Source organism: Fusarium oxysporum, chromosome 3 (assembly GCF_000149955.1).
Source record: "Fusarium oxysporum f. sp. lycopersici 4287 chromosome 3, whole genome shotgun sequence".
In the NCBI taxonomy this organism is placed as follows: Eukaryota; Fungi; Ascomycota; class Sordariomycetes; order Hypocreales; family Nectriaceae; genus Fusarium; species Fusarium oxysporum.
The window spans coordinates 612432-624809 of NC_030988.1; the positions used below are offsets into that span (position 1 = coordinate 612432).

A 12378-nucleotide genomic window follows, 5' to 3' on the forward strand; every position below is an offset into this window, starting at 1 on the left:
GAGTTGAACAACGAGATCATCCACGAACAATGCATGTTGTGGGCTATCTACCCAATTTGGTGGCCCAAATAGATGCGAATATAGTCTCCTCACAGCACACGAAGCTCGAGATGTCCTTTGCAGACCCGTTACCGTTTCGACAACGGTAAGATGAGACTTTAGAGTGGGTTGAAGCGGAGAAGCACAAGGTGCGCCAGGGGCGCTGAACGATCATGGAGACAACTAGGTAGGACGAAGGTCTCCTGAAGGTGACTGTATATTCGACCGTGGCTCGTCGATCTGGCTAACCGGGCTTAGGGATAGATGCGCTAGTCCGGGAAATCTGCCGAATGCCCTCCCCGACCGCAAGCCCCCAAACCACCCTGTGCCCTCGGAAGCTTGCCCAACCTCAGCAACACACGGCACCAGTGCTTCACCCAGCCCTACCGCACCATGCCAGTTGACCACTAGCTACAGGGAGAAGACGTTGTCTGCCTGGCAGAGAAAGCTTGTTGGAATACCGGAACGTCGCAGGTCTCAATCCTCCTGCACAATCGACGGCGACTACCAGACCGAAGTTATCGTCGATATCACATCTGGCAAACAAGTGAAGGTGGTGAAAGAGTCCCTTGCCTGCGTTGACCCGAGCGATATCATGGTGTCGAGGGACAAGCTCCGCCGAGGTTGGCGAGAGACTACCGTTAGAGGAGGCTCCTGGTCCCCGCCTGTCGACAGTTGCCCAACCCAGAAACGCCGAGGCCGTTGATGCTGAAGAGGTTGTGCCCTCGGATCGTCACGGAGAGCACTTGAACGGTTTTATTGGCGACTTTACCTAGTATGGCTACTCGGTCCGTTGGCGGGTGGTCAGGCTCTGCACCCAGGCGCCGCCCAGGACAGAAAGCGGCTCGTCATGATCGCCTCAGCACCCCGCGAGCGGCTTCTGCCCTATAATAGCATTGACAGCGTCACCAGCGCCGCCCAACCTGGAGACGACCCCCACGACCTCGGTCATGCCCACTACTTCGACCCGGAGAGGGCACCTTACGACGCCGGGCGTCTCGCCAAGACCGTCACCGGTGGAGGAGGCAACTTCTACTAACCAGACGGCCCGCGGGAGCTCACCCTGCGCGAGCTCCGGGATTCCCAATGTTGCGCCGATTCCTCGGTAACACCACCTCGATCAGGAGGCAGATCGGGAAGACGGTATGGCGCCCTAGACCGACGATCACGAAGCCATCCTGGTCGACGATGACGCTGGGGGTGAGTTGGGAGAGCCTGATGTGGATATAGTGATTGATTTGACATAGGTAGATTGAATAGCTAGCCGCAATCGACTACTGTCCCTCTATCTTGACTGATTGATTTGCATCATGACAAGATCCTGGAACGGGCTGTACAGCGAAGATGGCGCAATGTCTCTAGCGGACGCTTCTCATCAGACCTGTTGTTCAAAACACGCCACCTTCGACATAAGTTTCGAGTAAACTTCACATCAGCTTCCGCCTATGATGCCTGGGAGGTATGCGCCCCTGCCTAGAAGGTCGAGCGAGTCCACCTTGCTCTTTCTTGCGTTGTCTAACGTAAAAAACCGGAAAGACGGCGCCGGTTCGCTCGTGAGCAAGGCTCTTGAACTCGACCTTTGAGGAGCTTGTGTTGGTAGGAATTAGGACCGGGATCGGGATCGCTCCTGCGGGGGTCCTTGACCTTGCGAACTTTGTCGACGTTGAGTGTGCCTCAGCTGGGAGGAGGGAGCTGGTTAGCTTCTGCACTGGAGAGGGAGAGTGGGGCTTGCCCGTGTGTATCCATCGGGCTAGGCCTTAATGCGAGTGCCTAGATCATTTGCGTTACTCTCGGACAGAGGTATCGGGGGTTGCTGAGCGCACGGCGCCGTCGATTGTCTTCAAGGACGATCCAGATGGGCTCTTTGGATGACTAGCTGCCAGAGAAATACTCTGTCGTTTGCAATAGTGTTTATCAGCTTCCACAGCGCACCTCTATCGCTTCCAGATTTTCGCAGCTCACTTACTGCTCATGTCGTACACCACCAGCACCAGCCTTTTCGCTCTCGCCATCAGACACATCCATATCAGCCAGCTCTACACGAAGACTGGATTGCCTAAACTGTCGCCCACTTTCCTCCCCACCTCGAATCAAGATTCAGCATTCGATCCCATGGGGCTACGACGCCTCCTTTATTCCAAGCACTCCCTAGTCCCCGTCCTCATCGCTGAGATTTCTCCCACTGCCATTCAAGCCTCTTCTCTTGCATGCTCTCAACACGTTCATCTCACCAACTATACTATCAAAATATGTAACAGGTACCAGCCCAACCCGTTTCGCCGTTGTCACTCTTGGCCCAACCTTTGATAGCTCTCGAATGTCAGTAGGCGCCCCAGACCTCCCTCGTCCTTTGGAAGCCCACTGTCATCGCCAAGCCATTCCACATGATCACGAGCCTTGACCCGTCACCAATACGGCAACGACAACACTATGCGGCTGAGAAACTTTAAGTGGGAGCACTGAAGAGTTCATTCTTGAGCATTCACTAGATAAGCTTGGCGAGTTTGGCGCTCCATTAGACGTAATAACATCTCAGAATCATTATAAGGTTCACCAGTCGCCATTTTTCTTGATAGCCTCTATCGTTGTCACGATATATGTAAAGCAAATTTCATCTAGTCACTGTTCTATCTCTTGCAGCATTAATTAATAGCTTGGATTATTGGAATGGATTATCGGGATGAAAGGATATATCTGAATATACATTATTACTGTTTGGTCTGAGACCGAAGTCGTATAGGATGTAGCGCTTTAACCTTCCATCGGGTTTCTATCTCTTCGTCATTCACCATCTGTTCAATCGTTACTCGATCTGCTATCTTTGACTCGAGGGCTGCGCGCTGATTCGATGACTTCAACGAATCCAAAAGGGCATGAGGCTCTGTCCATGATGAGCCGAAGTCCACCAATTTTCCATCACGAAAATGATCAATCCGGATGTCCATGTTGTATATCCCTGCTCTATTCATCGATATGACCCTACTTAGGATCTTTCTGATACCTTCAGAGCTAACCCCACTATCCGAAGATGCGATGTCTTTCACAATAGCTCTTAATCCCCGATAGTAGATTTCTGGTAATCCAGATCTATATCGCCCAGTCCGAGATCAATGTCGAGACTTTTCAATGCATCTTGATCATAAGGTCTTAAGAAAAGAAATCCGTGGCATGGAATAGCGACATCCGCCTTGGGGACCCTCTGTTTTATAGCCTCGCGAATACAGCCGTATGCTCGACATTGTGCGTAAATCGGATCAGTATAGTACGCAGCTGTATCAAGGGGAGTATCTCTGCCCAGCGCTGACCCCTAAAAGTACCGTATTTTTATGAAATTCGGTAGCGCCGGTGGGGTCACGCTAGGCTCTCTCTGGCGCTACCGAATTTCATGAAAATATACGGTACTCTTCGGTCATCAGATCGAAGAATTTGAACTGGCAAAGAAATCAATTATAAGCCATGAAAGTTCCAAAGACAAATCCAGGAAGCGGTAGCTCACTGAAGGCATTAGTTGATACGTACGATTTTAACTGCATACTCGTGACTGCGAATACGAGCGCGGAAAACGTAGCCTTGACTTGATGTCACATCTGCATCCTTATTATCGAGTCTCTCCAACCATTGAATTCGCTAACTTTGAGGGGGTTAGTCCTGTTTTTCTGATCAATCAGAGGCTCTTCCAGTTGGTGTGAAATTGAGGCTGTTAGATACGCACGAATACGATGGGGTGAGTGTATCCAAGTGTGGACCAGAATGTGATGTTATTGATCGTCGACTTGATTCTTTGATCAGTCTGTCAAAGAGGGGTGAAACCCCTCTTTTGGATACAAGAATAATATTGCAATAAGGGAAGTGGAGCCCATTCCCAGCCGCCAATCTAACAGAGGCTTTCCCCACTTAATTCTCCTGGATTTTTCGGGGCCTTAACGTCCTGGCCATCGAAGCAAATGCCCCGCGTAATCATCGAAAGTCTCCAATTGGACGCTCTTCAATGAGGAACATTTGAAGGGCTGTGCTTCGCGATGTACACAGGGATATGTTGACAGCCTGGAATGAACCCTCCCCGCCTTCCATGCCCTTCTCATTGGCCCTCGTGGTTGGTAACCTTATCGATTCAGTACAAAGCGTCGATTTCGGCCGCTAAACGGGACATGGGGTGCAACCCATCTTCCTCGTCCAACATTTTTTCCCAAGCCGCAGTTGTCCATTTTCAGGTTGCCATTAATCCGCAGTTACGGCATTAGCATGGCGGAAGATTTCACGGCCGAATCTCATCTACATTCTGATTGTGATCTATTTGATGCCTCGGCTGAAAGTGCCTGTTTCAAATAACGAGTATTCTACAAATTGCCCGCCAAGCGGCAACACCTCAACCTTGAGTAACCAACACAAAGGTTATGCTACTTACCCATCAGTTGTCAGGTACGGAATACGAGCTATCAAATATTCCTGCTATTCAGGTTTTCAATGGCTTGGTATGAAAGTTGGATGAACCAAATAACCTTATTTTGATCGCAGATCTCAAGACAATATTCCCACTGAATACGATCGCTTTTACAATGAATTCCAGTTTCGAGACGCATGCGGAACTCATGTAAGCCAGATCTCAGCTCAGCAGTCTCATTTTGAATGGGGCTGCGCGAGATGACATGATTTGTCATATATGTTTCAAAGCTGACCAACAACTAGCGCGCGTGAAGCCGTCCTACTACTGGAGTCGAAGGTTGACGATCGAGATTATTCAAAAAGAAACTATGGAGCTCACTTTTCTTCAACTCAACAGGTATGCCAAGCAGCCGCGATTCTACCTATTCAGCTAACATCTCGCAGGTATTCCTTGAACAGACTCCCCCAGGCCTACCCGAACGAAGAGTAGAAGAGAATGAGGAGGCTCTTACAAGACCTAGCCCAAGTGTAGAGGGCCACTCGAAATTCAACAAACAACCAAAGCCTCAAACAAGACCGCCAGACTCCGAGCGACGAACTCGGAGCTTTACACGGTCTTCTGATGCTGCTGGTGGTACCGGCTCAATTAGCCCCAGAAAAGATGAATCAGCACAGAGCCAATCACGCGAATCGGTTACGCCCGATGATTTCCAGAATGTAGACAAGATTTGTCCCTTCTTACTATATAAGCCAAATCTCATTCTACCTGGTTGGAAAGCATGCCTTGGACTGAAAAAAGAAATATCTCATATTGTTGCACATGTCGCCAATAATCATGGCCTGATTCGTGGAATACATCCCAACTACGGCCCCCGTAGCTGGGGGTACCTGGCGAGTTGTCATAGTTACGACAACTTCAGCAACAAGGGAGGGAACTGCAGCAAATGCTGCTCATTGCTTACATGGGGGGACGATGATTTTGTTGACCAGAGCCACCATGGTGTGGTCATTTGCTTGCGATGTTATGCCAAATTTGGCAAGAAGGATATGAAGAACCATATGACTGGTCTGCCATGCCGTGGCAACATGGACATACCAAAGAAGGAGAAGTTACACATTCTGTACACCACCTTTTGTTCAGATACCAAAAAGCCCAGTGAGTCTCTTCGCTTTTGTTGTTTATGATTGCCACTCACGCTAACAATTCGTCTGACACAGGTACTATATTTACCAACCCAAGCCCTCGGACCTCCGCGTCCGATCTAGGATCAATTTGCTCTAAGGACATACTGAGCGCAAGCACATTTAAGATTACTGAAGTGTAGGAGCCTGGCGAAACTAAGGTGCAGGACTCCTTCGTGTGCGGATGTTGCCCCAAGAAGCCCGAGAGGTTTGAGACGCTTGAGGAACTCAAGTAAGTCAGATTTCAACTCAGTAGTCTCATTTTGAATGGGACTGCTCGGGATGATAGGATTTGTTGTATATGTTTCAAAGCTAACCAACAATCAGTGCCCACGAGGCTAAAAAGCCACACCAATGTCCATCCTGCGGAAACCGCTTCAAGAACCAGAACGAGGCAGAGCGACACCAGAAATCGCTGCACAAACGCCGCCACTCATGGTCATGCTCAACTCTCTCCGGATATGACAGGGCTTTTCATGATTCTGCTAACAGGCCTGGCGAAGCTGACATCTGCGGCTACTGTGGCGGTGAATTCCCACGGTCGGGACGTGTCCCTAATACAGGTGTCGCGACTGGTGGTGATGCACCTCGACACGCCACGGACCAGGACTGGCAGGAGCGTATCAAACATTTGCAAGAGGTGCACAAGTTCAGAGAATGCAGGTCATCGAGCAAGTTCTTTCGCGCGGATCACTTTAGACGGCATATCAAGCATAGTCACGCAGGGACAAGCGGGAAATGGACCAACATGCTTGAAAATGCTTGTATGTTGGAAGAGGACCCAACGCCTCGATAAATACACCAATCCAACTATTCATTAATTAGATTAGTCTGTAATGTAATGAATCTCAACTCTGTCTCGCGGGAGAACGCTTGAACGGTCGTACGCGAATAGAGACACATAAGAGCACAACGAGCTGGATTACATTAGATGCTTCCACTGTCGTCTGAAGCTTACGTCATGTTTGACCCAGAGTTTACTCCGAATGCGTCGCAAACTTTTCTCTCGTAGCAGAAGTCAGACCTTGCTAGTCTTGGCTAATCGGGAGCCTTGCCTCTTCGTATTGTACATAAAGGCGTCGACAGTCCCATTCATAATCACACGAAGGACACGCTACCAACTCTTCACTTCTCTCGACTCTGATTAGTGGAAAGAAGAGATCGGTTACACATCATAGACAAATTCACACCAAAGTTCGATCGACATTCAAGTAGTGAGCCCAGAAATACTCCAGGACGGAACGTAACCTAACACCCCCTAAAGTGTTGCATCCGGGTTTTCATACTCATTACCCATATACAACCCCCCTTTCGACAGCCCCACCCTTTCGTCAAGCAAAAAAAAAATAGCACCACCAAAAATGGACAACTTCACTTATAAACAACTCGGCCAAAATGAGGGACATGTGCAAAATATCTCATCTCACAATAGCGAACAACTATCTCTATTAGAATTTAGGTCTTTTAATAAGCCGTCCTGACCGCGTGGTTCGTTGCTGAGGTACGGCTTCCTCTCTCACTTCAATGACCGAGCTAGCCTCTGATTCTGACTCTCGCTCGTCTGAACAGACAGATTCCACCACGACAGACTCGTTTTGAGTCTCCCCTTCAGGTATGGCTTCTCCAACAGCTAAAGTCTCCCCGAGAGTCATAAAACGCCTGTTAGGATTCGGTACCGCCTTCCTCTTCTTCCCTCTCTTCAGCCGAGCCAATTCTTCCTCTAGGCTGGCAATCCTCTGCGTATGCGCCGCTACTGTCTGTTGTTGAGCCTCAAAGCCCTTGGCTATCACGTTGTACCGTCTCCGCGTCTTTGGTGTTTTGTTCAGCCCAAGATCTCGAATTTGACGGCTCGTCTGTGGAGTATCATCCGAGCCAAGATACGGCCTAGGTTCAGGAGTCACTCTTGGGTCGCTGTTTGGCCTGTCTCGTTGGATTTCAGGGTGTCGCAGCGCTTTGGAACGCGAAATCGGCCAGTTGCCAGTGACCCTCCAGCCTGACAGTATGTTCTTCTTAGTCATTCCAACTCGGCGAGCCTTGGCGTAGGCCCTGATGAAATTGACCTTGTCCATTGGAGCGGAATCAGTCAACGAAGCGAACTTTTCCAACTCTCGTCGATATGCAGCCTTCGACGCATTAAATACTCCATTGTCCAGTGGCTGGAGTCCATGAGAGCAGTGTGCTGGTAGATAGCAGCAATAAACATTGTTTAAAAAACACGTGGCCATCCATTCATCCTTCCACCACTCAGCACTGATCGTGAGATGGGGAAAATGGAGGACATACTGTTGCATGGCTTCCGTGACCATCTAAGATGATCAGTCTCGCGTCTGACTCGTCGGCAGGTGTAGTCTGGGGCAGATAAACTCTTTCAAGCCATTCAATGCCTATGTGGTCATCAGTCCACCCGTTGGGCGAAGTTATGTAATACCAGTCTGCTATCTGCTTGAACTCGTCAAGGAACCATTGTTTCTGCAGTTCCTTCCCCTTGAAGATTATGCCAGGAACTAAAGCGCGGCCGTCAGCAGTGACAGCTTCGATGAATGAAGTCCAATTCCGAGTCTGTGGTCCCTTGAGGAAGGCCTTGCGCTTCGGGTCCGCGCTTCCAACAACTAAGCTATCTAGGCCTGAATGAAGAGAATTAGTCGGTCAAAATGCAAGCACCGACAAGTAATAGAGGTGAATACTTGCCGAAACCAGTCATAATACCGCCTTCATCAACGTTGACGGTGTTTTCAGGCTTGATCCAGCCATACTGGCCATCCCGGATATCAAAGTACCAATGAACCGCTCTAGGTGTGAAAGAGTCGAACCTTTTAGCTTCTTGACGTCTACGCATCTTGGTCTTTAGGTCTGCGCGGCGATTGATAAACTTGATCACCCAGTTACGTCCTAAGTCGGGATGTTCGCCCTGCTGTCTCAGCAGGCCCATGACGCAAGCGCGGATCTGACTGTGGGACGGAGCATAGCCCAAAGACTCCTGACGGAGTATCCAGAAAGCGAGCCTATCTTCTTGGCTCTTGGACAAACGTCGGCGAGGCTGGATCTGGTCTTCAGCGGCCCCACGGCCGTTAAGTCTATCGATGAGGGTCGTTCGGGGCACTCCTCTTCTCTGGGCCGCTTGAGGGGGTGAAAAACCATGATCGGTAATGTCCAATATGGCGTCAGCCATATCGTCCTCTGTATATTCCCATTTAAGTCGTGATTTAGGCATTTTTCTGCTGTTGTCGAGGGTAAAGATCAAAAATCACGAGAAAGAGCGGTGAGGAGGTTAGTGACCATATTGAAAATATTTCAATAGCATGACTTGCATATATCGCGTGCCCAGCACATCCTCAACAGGTCAAAATAATTATCTCCACTCATTTATATAATCAATAAAAGAAGCTTCTTTTAGGTAGCTATTTATTCTGGCCAAATTTCGTATAACGTATGCGATAAGCGAGCGGCACAGACAAGCGAGCGGCACACCCCACTTATCACCTTAAAGGCAGGTTTTTAAATAATTCTTTAAAATTCAAACTAGGCTTTAAATAGCTAAGATTCTAATAGCTTATATATAAGTCTTAAAATAAGCTATATGAACTTTTTTAAATTTTTAAAAAAGATTCTACATAGCTATAAACTTTAAAGTCTATTTATACTGTAAAATACACTGTATTTTAAGGTTTCTATATAAAATAAAATAGCGAAAAATCTTATAAAAATATCCCTTTATTAAGCTAACTATACTATCTTTAAAGATAATTTTTCTAGATTTTTAGCTATTTTATTTAAAAAGTATATTCCTATAGGGTAGGTTATTTCTAGCTGTACAGTATGCTGTGCCGCTCGCTTGTCTGTGCCGCTCGCTTATCGCGTACGTTAAGTGAAGTTGACGAATTTTGGTGGTGCTATTTTTTTTTTTGCTTGACGAAAGGGTGGGGCTGTCGAAAGGGGGGTTGTATATGGTAATGTCCTTGACGGATCTGGCTCCTGAGCTGGCAGCAAGACCGGCCTTATAAAGTCCAACGTCAGTGATTTCCTCGGCCGTCTTCATAGCATCCCCGGGTGAGAGCTTCTCATCGGCTTTTTTCTGGTTGAAGAAATCCACGATTTCAGCTTTGGTTAGCTGTCTAATCCGGGCGGCATCGCGTTGGGCTACCAATGAATAGTATATTCACAAGCTTGGACCGCATGTTTTCTTGGCCTACGAAACTCGAAATCATATTCTTCGCTTTCGATTTCGGACCAATTCTGTTGGGACTCCTGATCCAGTTTTATAAGCTTCTCTAGACGCCGGACGATTAAACTTCGCTTGTGGTCCTCAAACTCAGTCTTGCTCATCTTCTCCAGAGTGTCCGCATATCTCATGAGGAAAGCCTCGATACGCGAGTCAAGGAACTCTGTGGAAACCATAAGTCGTCGAAAAGTATCGACATCCGCTCAAGACGACGTAACCGAGTTGCTCCTTAGTCCGGAGCTGATCAAAGGCTGGCTCATGGAGCATCTGATCCAGAAGTCGAGTCTTGGTTCGAACATCGCGATCCTCTCTACTACCGACATAAAACCAAGTCTCTACGCAGTGGTTGACATTGGCAGGATACTTGATGGTCTTTCTGAAGACATAGTTGGAACTCTCGGTCACAATGAGTGACCGTAAGATAGGCCACTGTGCTTTAGGCAAAACTCGCGGCTTCATAATGGACTCAACCATGTCGGTTGCTTTAAGAGCATCCTCCCTGTACATGTTACCATGCACGTACACTTCGATCAAAACTTGTCCAAGCATCTGCTCTTGGAACAGTCTGACACCTTCGAATGTGACGCTCGAAAGCTCTGCTGCGAGCTCCTCTACTATAAGCCCCGCTCGGGAGTATTGAGCCAATTGGTGTAATCGCCATCCTGATGGTAGGAGGATTGTAGCTGCCAGTTGCTGTACCCTCGGGTCAAGCGCTCCTTGATAATCTCGTAACGGTCTTCATTGATATCCAGGTCTCGCATTGTTGTGACGACTTGTTCCAAGAGCACAGGCAGCTTATCATTGTAGCCGTTAGCATCCAAGAACAGACCGCGTGAGTCGAGACTTATGTTGTTCTGTAAGCCAGCCAGCTCCGCGTCGTATGAGTACTCCTCGACCGCGCCACGGACCAGGTCAGAGAACAGTCGAGCCTTGACATTGTTCTCTGCCGAAGCATAGATGAGCGGTTCTTCAAACTGGTAATGACGTTAGCGCGAGGAACCCAGAAGGTATCATCCTTCTTCCACCTTGTCCTGGCAATCCTATCATTGCGCAGAACTCATGGATTCAGTGCCGACTCATCCATGTCCTTCTTCTCAACCTCGAGCTTTTTGGGAATGAAATGGTTCTTGTGAGGCAGATGAAGGGCAGGCAGACGACCTTTGGGACAGACTGCAAAGGCTTTCTTGCACTCCTCTATAAGATCATCAGGAATCTTCTCATGGCGATATTCGGCTGCGTACCACTTTTCCTTCTGGTCCCAATTGCCTGTATAGTTACGAGATACAATAACCATGCGAAAGTTATCGGGCCAACTGTGGCAAGAGCCTTCTCGATCTTGTCAGGAGCAAAATCTCAGAGACGGCTATGACCACTCAACAACCATGCCTGAGGAAGAGGCTTTTGCATGATCGAAATGATTCGGCTGGTACCGTATACCTACCAAAGCTGGGCTGACCAGAGCCCCTTGTATAGAAGTACACATGCATACAATTCTCACTGCCGCCTGATATTTCAAACAACAGGCCCCCAGCGAAGAATTTCCCTAACCAGTCCGGTCAGAGCCAAACCTTTACCGATATTCTCTCTGAACCTTGTTACTAGTTGGAAGCTTTGCTGCCGTCTTGTCGGCTTGTTCACCAGTGGCAAAGCATTAACGAAATGCTCAGGCTGAGAACGATAAGCCTTAGGCCACGTGTTGCGTCTCTATTCGTTTTAGTGTCAGGTAAGGGAAATCTACGCTCGGCGAGTAGCCTTATTTAGATATAATTGATAAAGAACCATCGCAATTTGGTTAGTAGCTCGGCTGAGTCTCTTGGTGACAGTCGTACACCGCTTCCACCGCGCTTGACGCACGCAAAGATCGTTAATAAGCCGATTTGCTAGCTGATGTTGCATAAAGTGGGACAGTATATGCGGCACAAGTGATATGGCTGACTGAAGAATTACAAGCCAGACCCGACGAGACTGTCGTGCACATTGAGGTACCTGCGCGTCAGCCTACTCCTTGAGAATTGACGTGCACCGTAATGCTTCCAGGGCCCTAGTGTCCAACATCATGGTTGACGTGCCATCTAGGCTGATCCGCAAATACGGGACCACCATCAATAAAAGGCGGTCTTGAGAACTTCGAAGCTACTTGTAAAATAGGAGCAGAGTGAGTGCCCAGGGTCGGATAGAAACCTTTCAACCTGATGCGGCCTGCAACTGTCGATTCGGATATTCCTCTTGTTCTCTGTAGTCGACAGCCTTGCGCTCTGGAGTCAGCGTGAAGAGGCTCAATAAGACACTGGGCGCGTCGGTCCAGAGCCTTGCATATGGGACAGGGGGTTTGAAAGTTGATTCAAATGACCCAGCACTCAATCTATCTCAGCACAAATTTGAACAATTGTTAGGGCTATCCAGACTTTGCCGTTGCTTGCCCCTGCAATGACTAACTCCTTGAGCTTCGTCAGTTCATGTGTACTTGCAAGGTCCTAGTCAACGGATTGTTTGGAAGTTTGACCTCCAATATGCTTTTCGCAGAAGCTGTCGCGTTCATCTGGAATGTCAGGATG

At 48.5% G+C, this 12378-nt stretch overlaps 4 protein-coding genes across 4 annotated transcripts; 3 read left to right on the forward strand and 1 right to left on the reverse strand.

Moving 5' to 3' along the window:
* Positions 1-212: 212 nt before the first annotated feature.
* Positions 213-1078, forward strand: FOXG_12462 (uncharacterized protein; the record flags this gene model as incomplete). Its single annotated transcript, XM_018392256.1, has 3 exons — positions 213-226; positions 298-662; positions 816-1078. The coding sequence occupies 3 exons, from the start codon at positions 213-215 to the stop codon at positions 1076-1078; spliced, it is 642 nt and encodes a 213-aa protein (XP_018251800.1).
* A 932-nt stretch (positions 1079-2010) lies between these two features.
* FOXG_20909 (uncharacterized protein) lies at positions 2011-2346 on the forward strand (the record flags this gene model as incomplete). The annotated part of the gene is made up of 1 exon (XM_018401232.1): positions 2011-2346. One exon carries the CDS (start codon positions 2011-2013, stop codon positions 2344-2346), a length of 336 nt encoding a protein of 111 aa, XP_018251801.1.
* Positions 2347-4433: 2087 nt separating this feature from the next.
* Positions 4434-6400, forward strand: FOXG_12463 (uncharacterized protein; the record flags this gene model as incomplete). The annotated part of the gene is made up of 6 exons (XM_018392257.1): positions 4434-4458; positions 4555-4630; positions 4726-4819; positions 4867-5578; positions 5641-5743; positions 5932-6400. 6 exons carry the CDS (start codon positions 4434-4436, stop codon positions 6398-6400), a joined length of 1479 nt encoding a protein of 492 aa, XP_018251802.1.
* Positions 6401-9332: 2932 nt separating this feature from the next.
* On the reverse strand, positions 9333-11306 carry FOXG_12464 (uncharacterized protein; the record flags this gene model as incomplete). Its single annotated transcript, XM_018392258.1, has 6 exons — positions 9333-9336; positions 9516-9741; positions 9795-9986; positions 10042-10322; positions 10523-10797; positions 11265-11306. The coding sequence occupies 6 exons, from the start codon at positions 11304-11306 to the stop codon at positions 9333-9335; spliced, it is 1020 nt and encodes a 339-aa protein (XP_018251803.1).
* Between the last annotated feature and the right edge of the window lie 1072 nt (positions 11307-12378).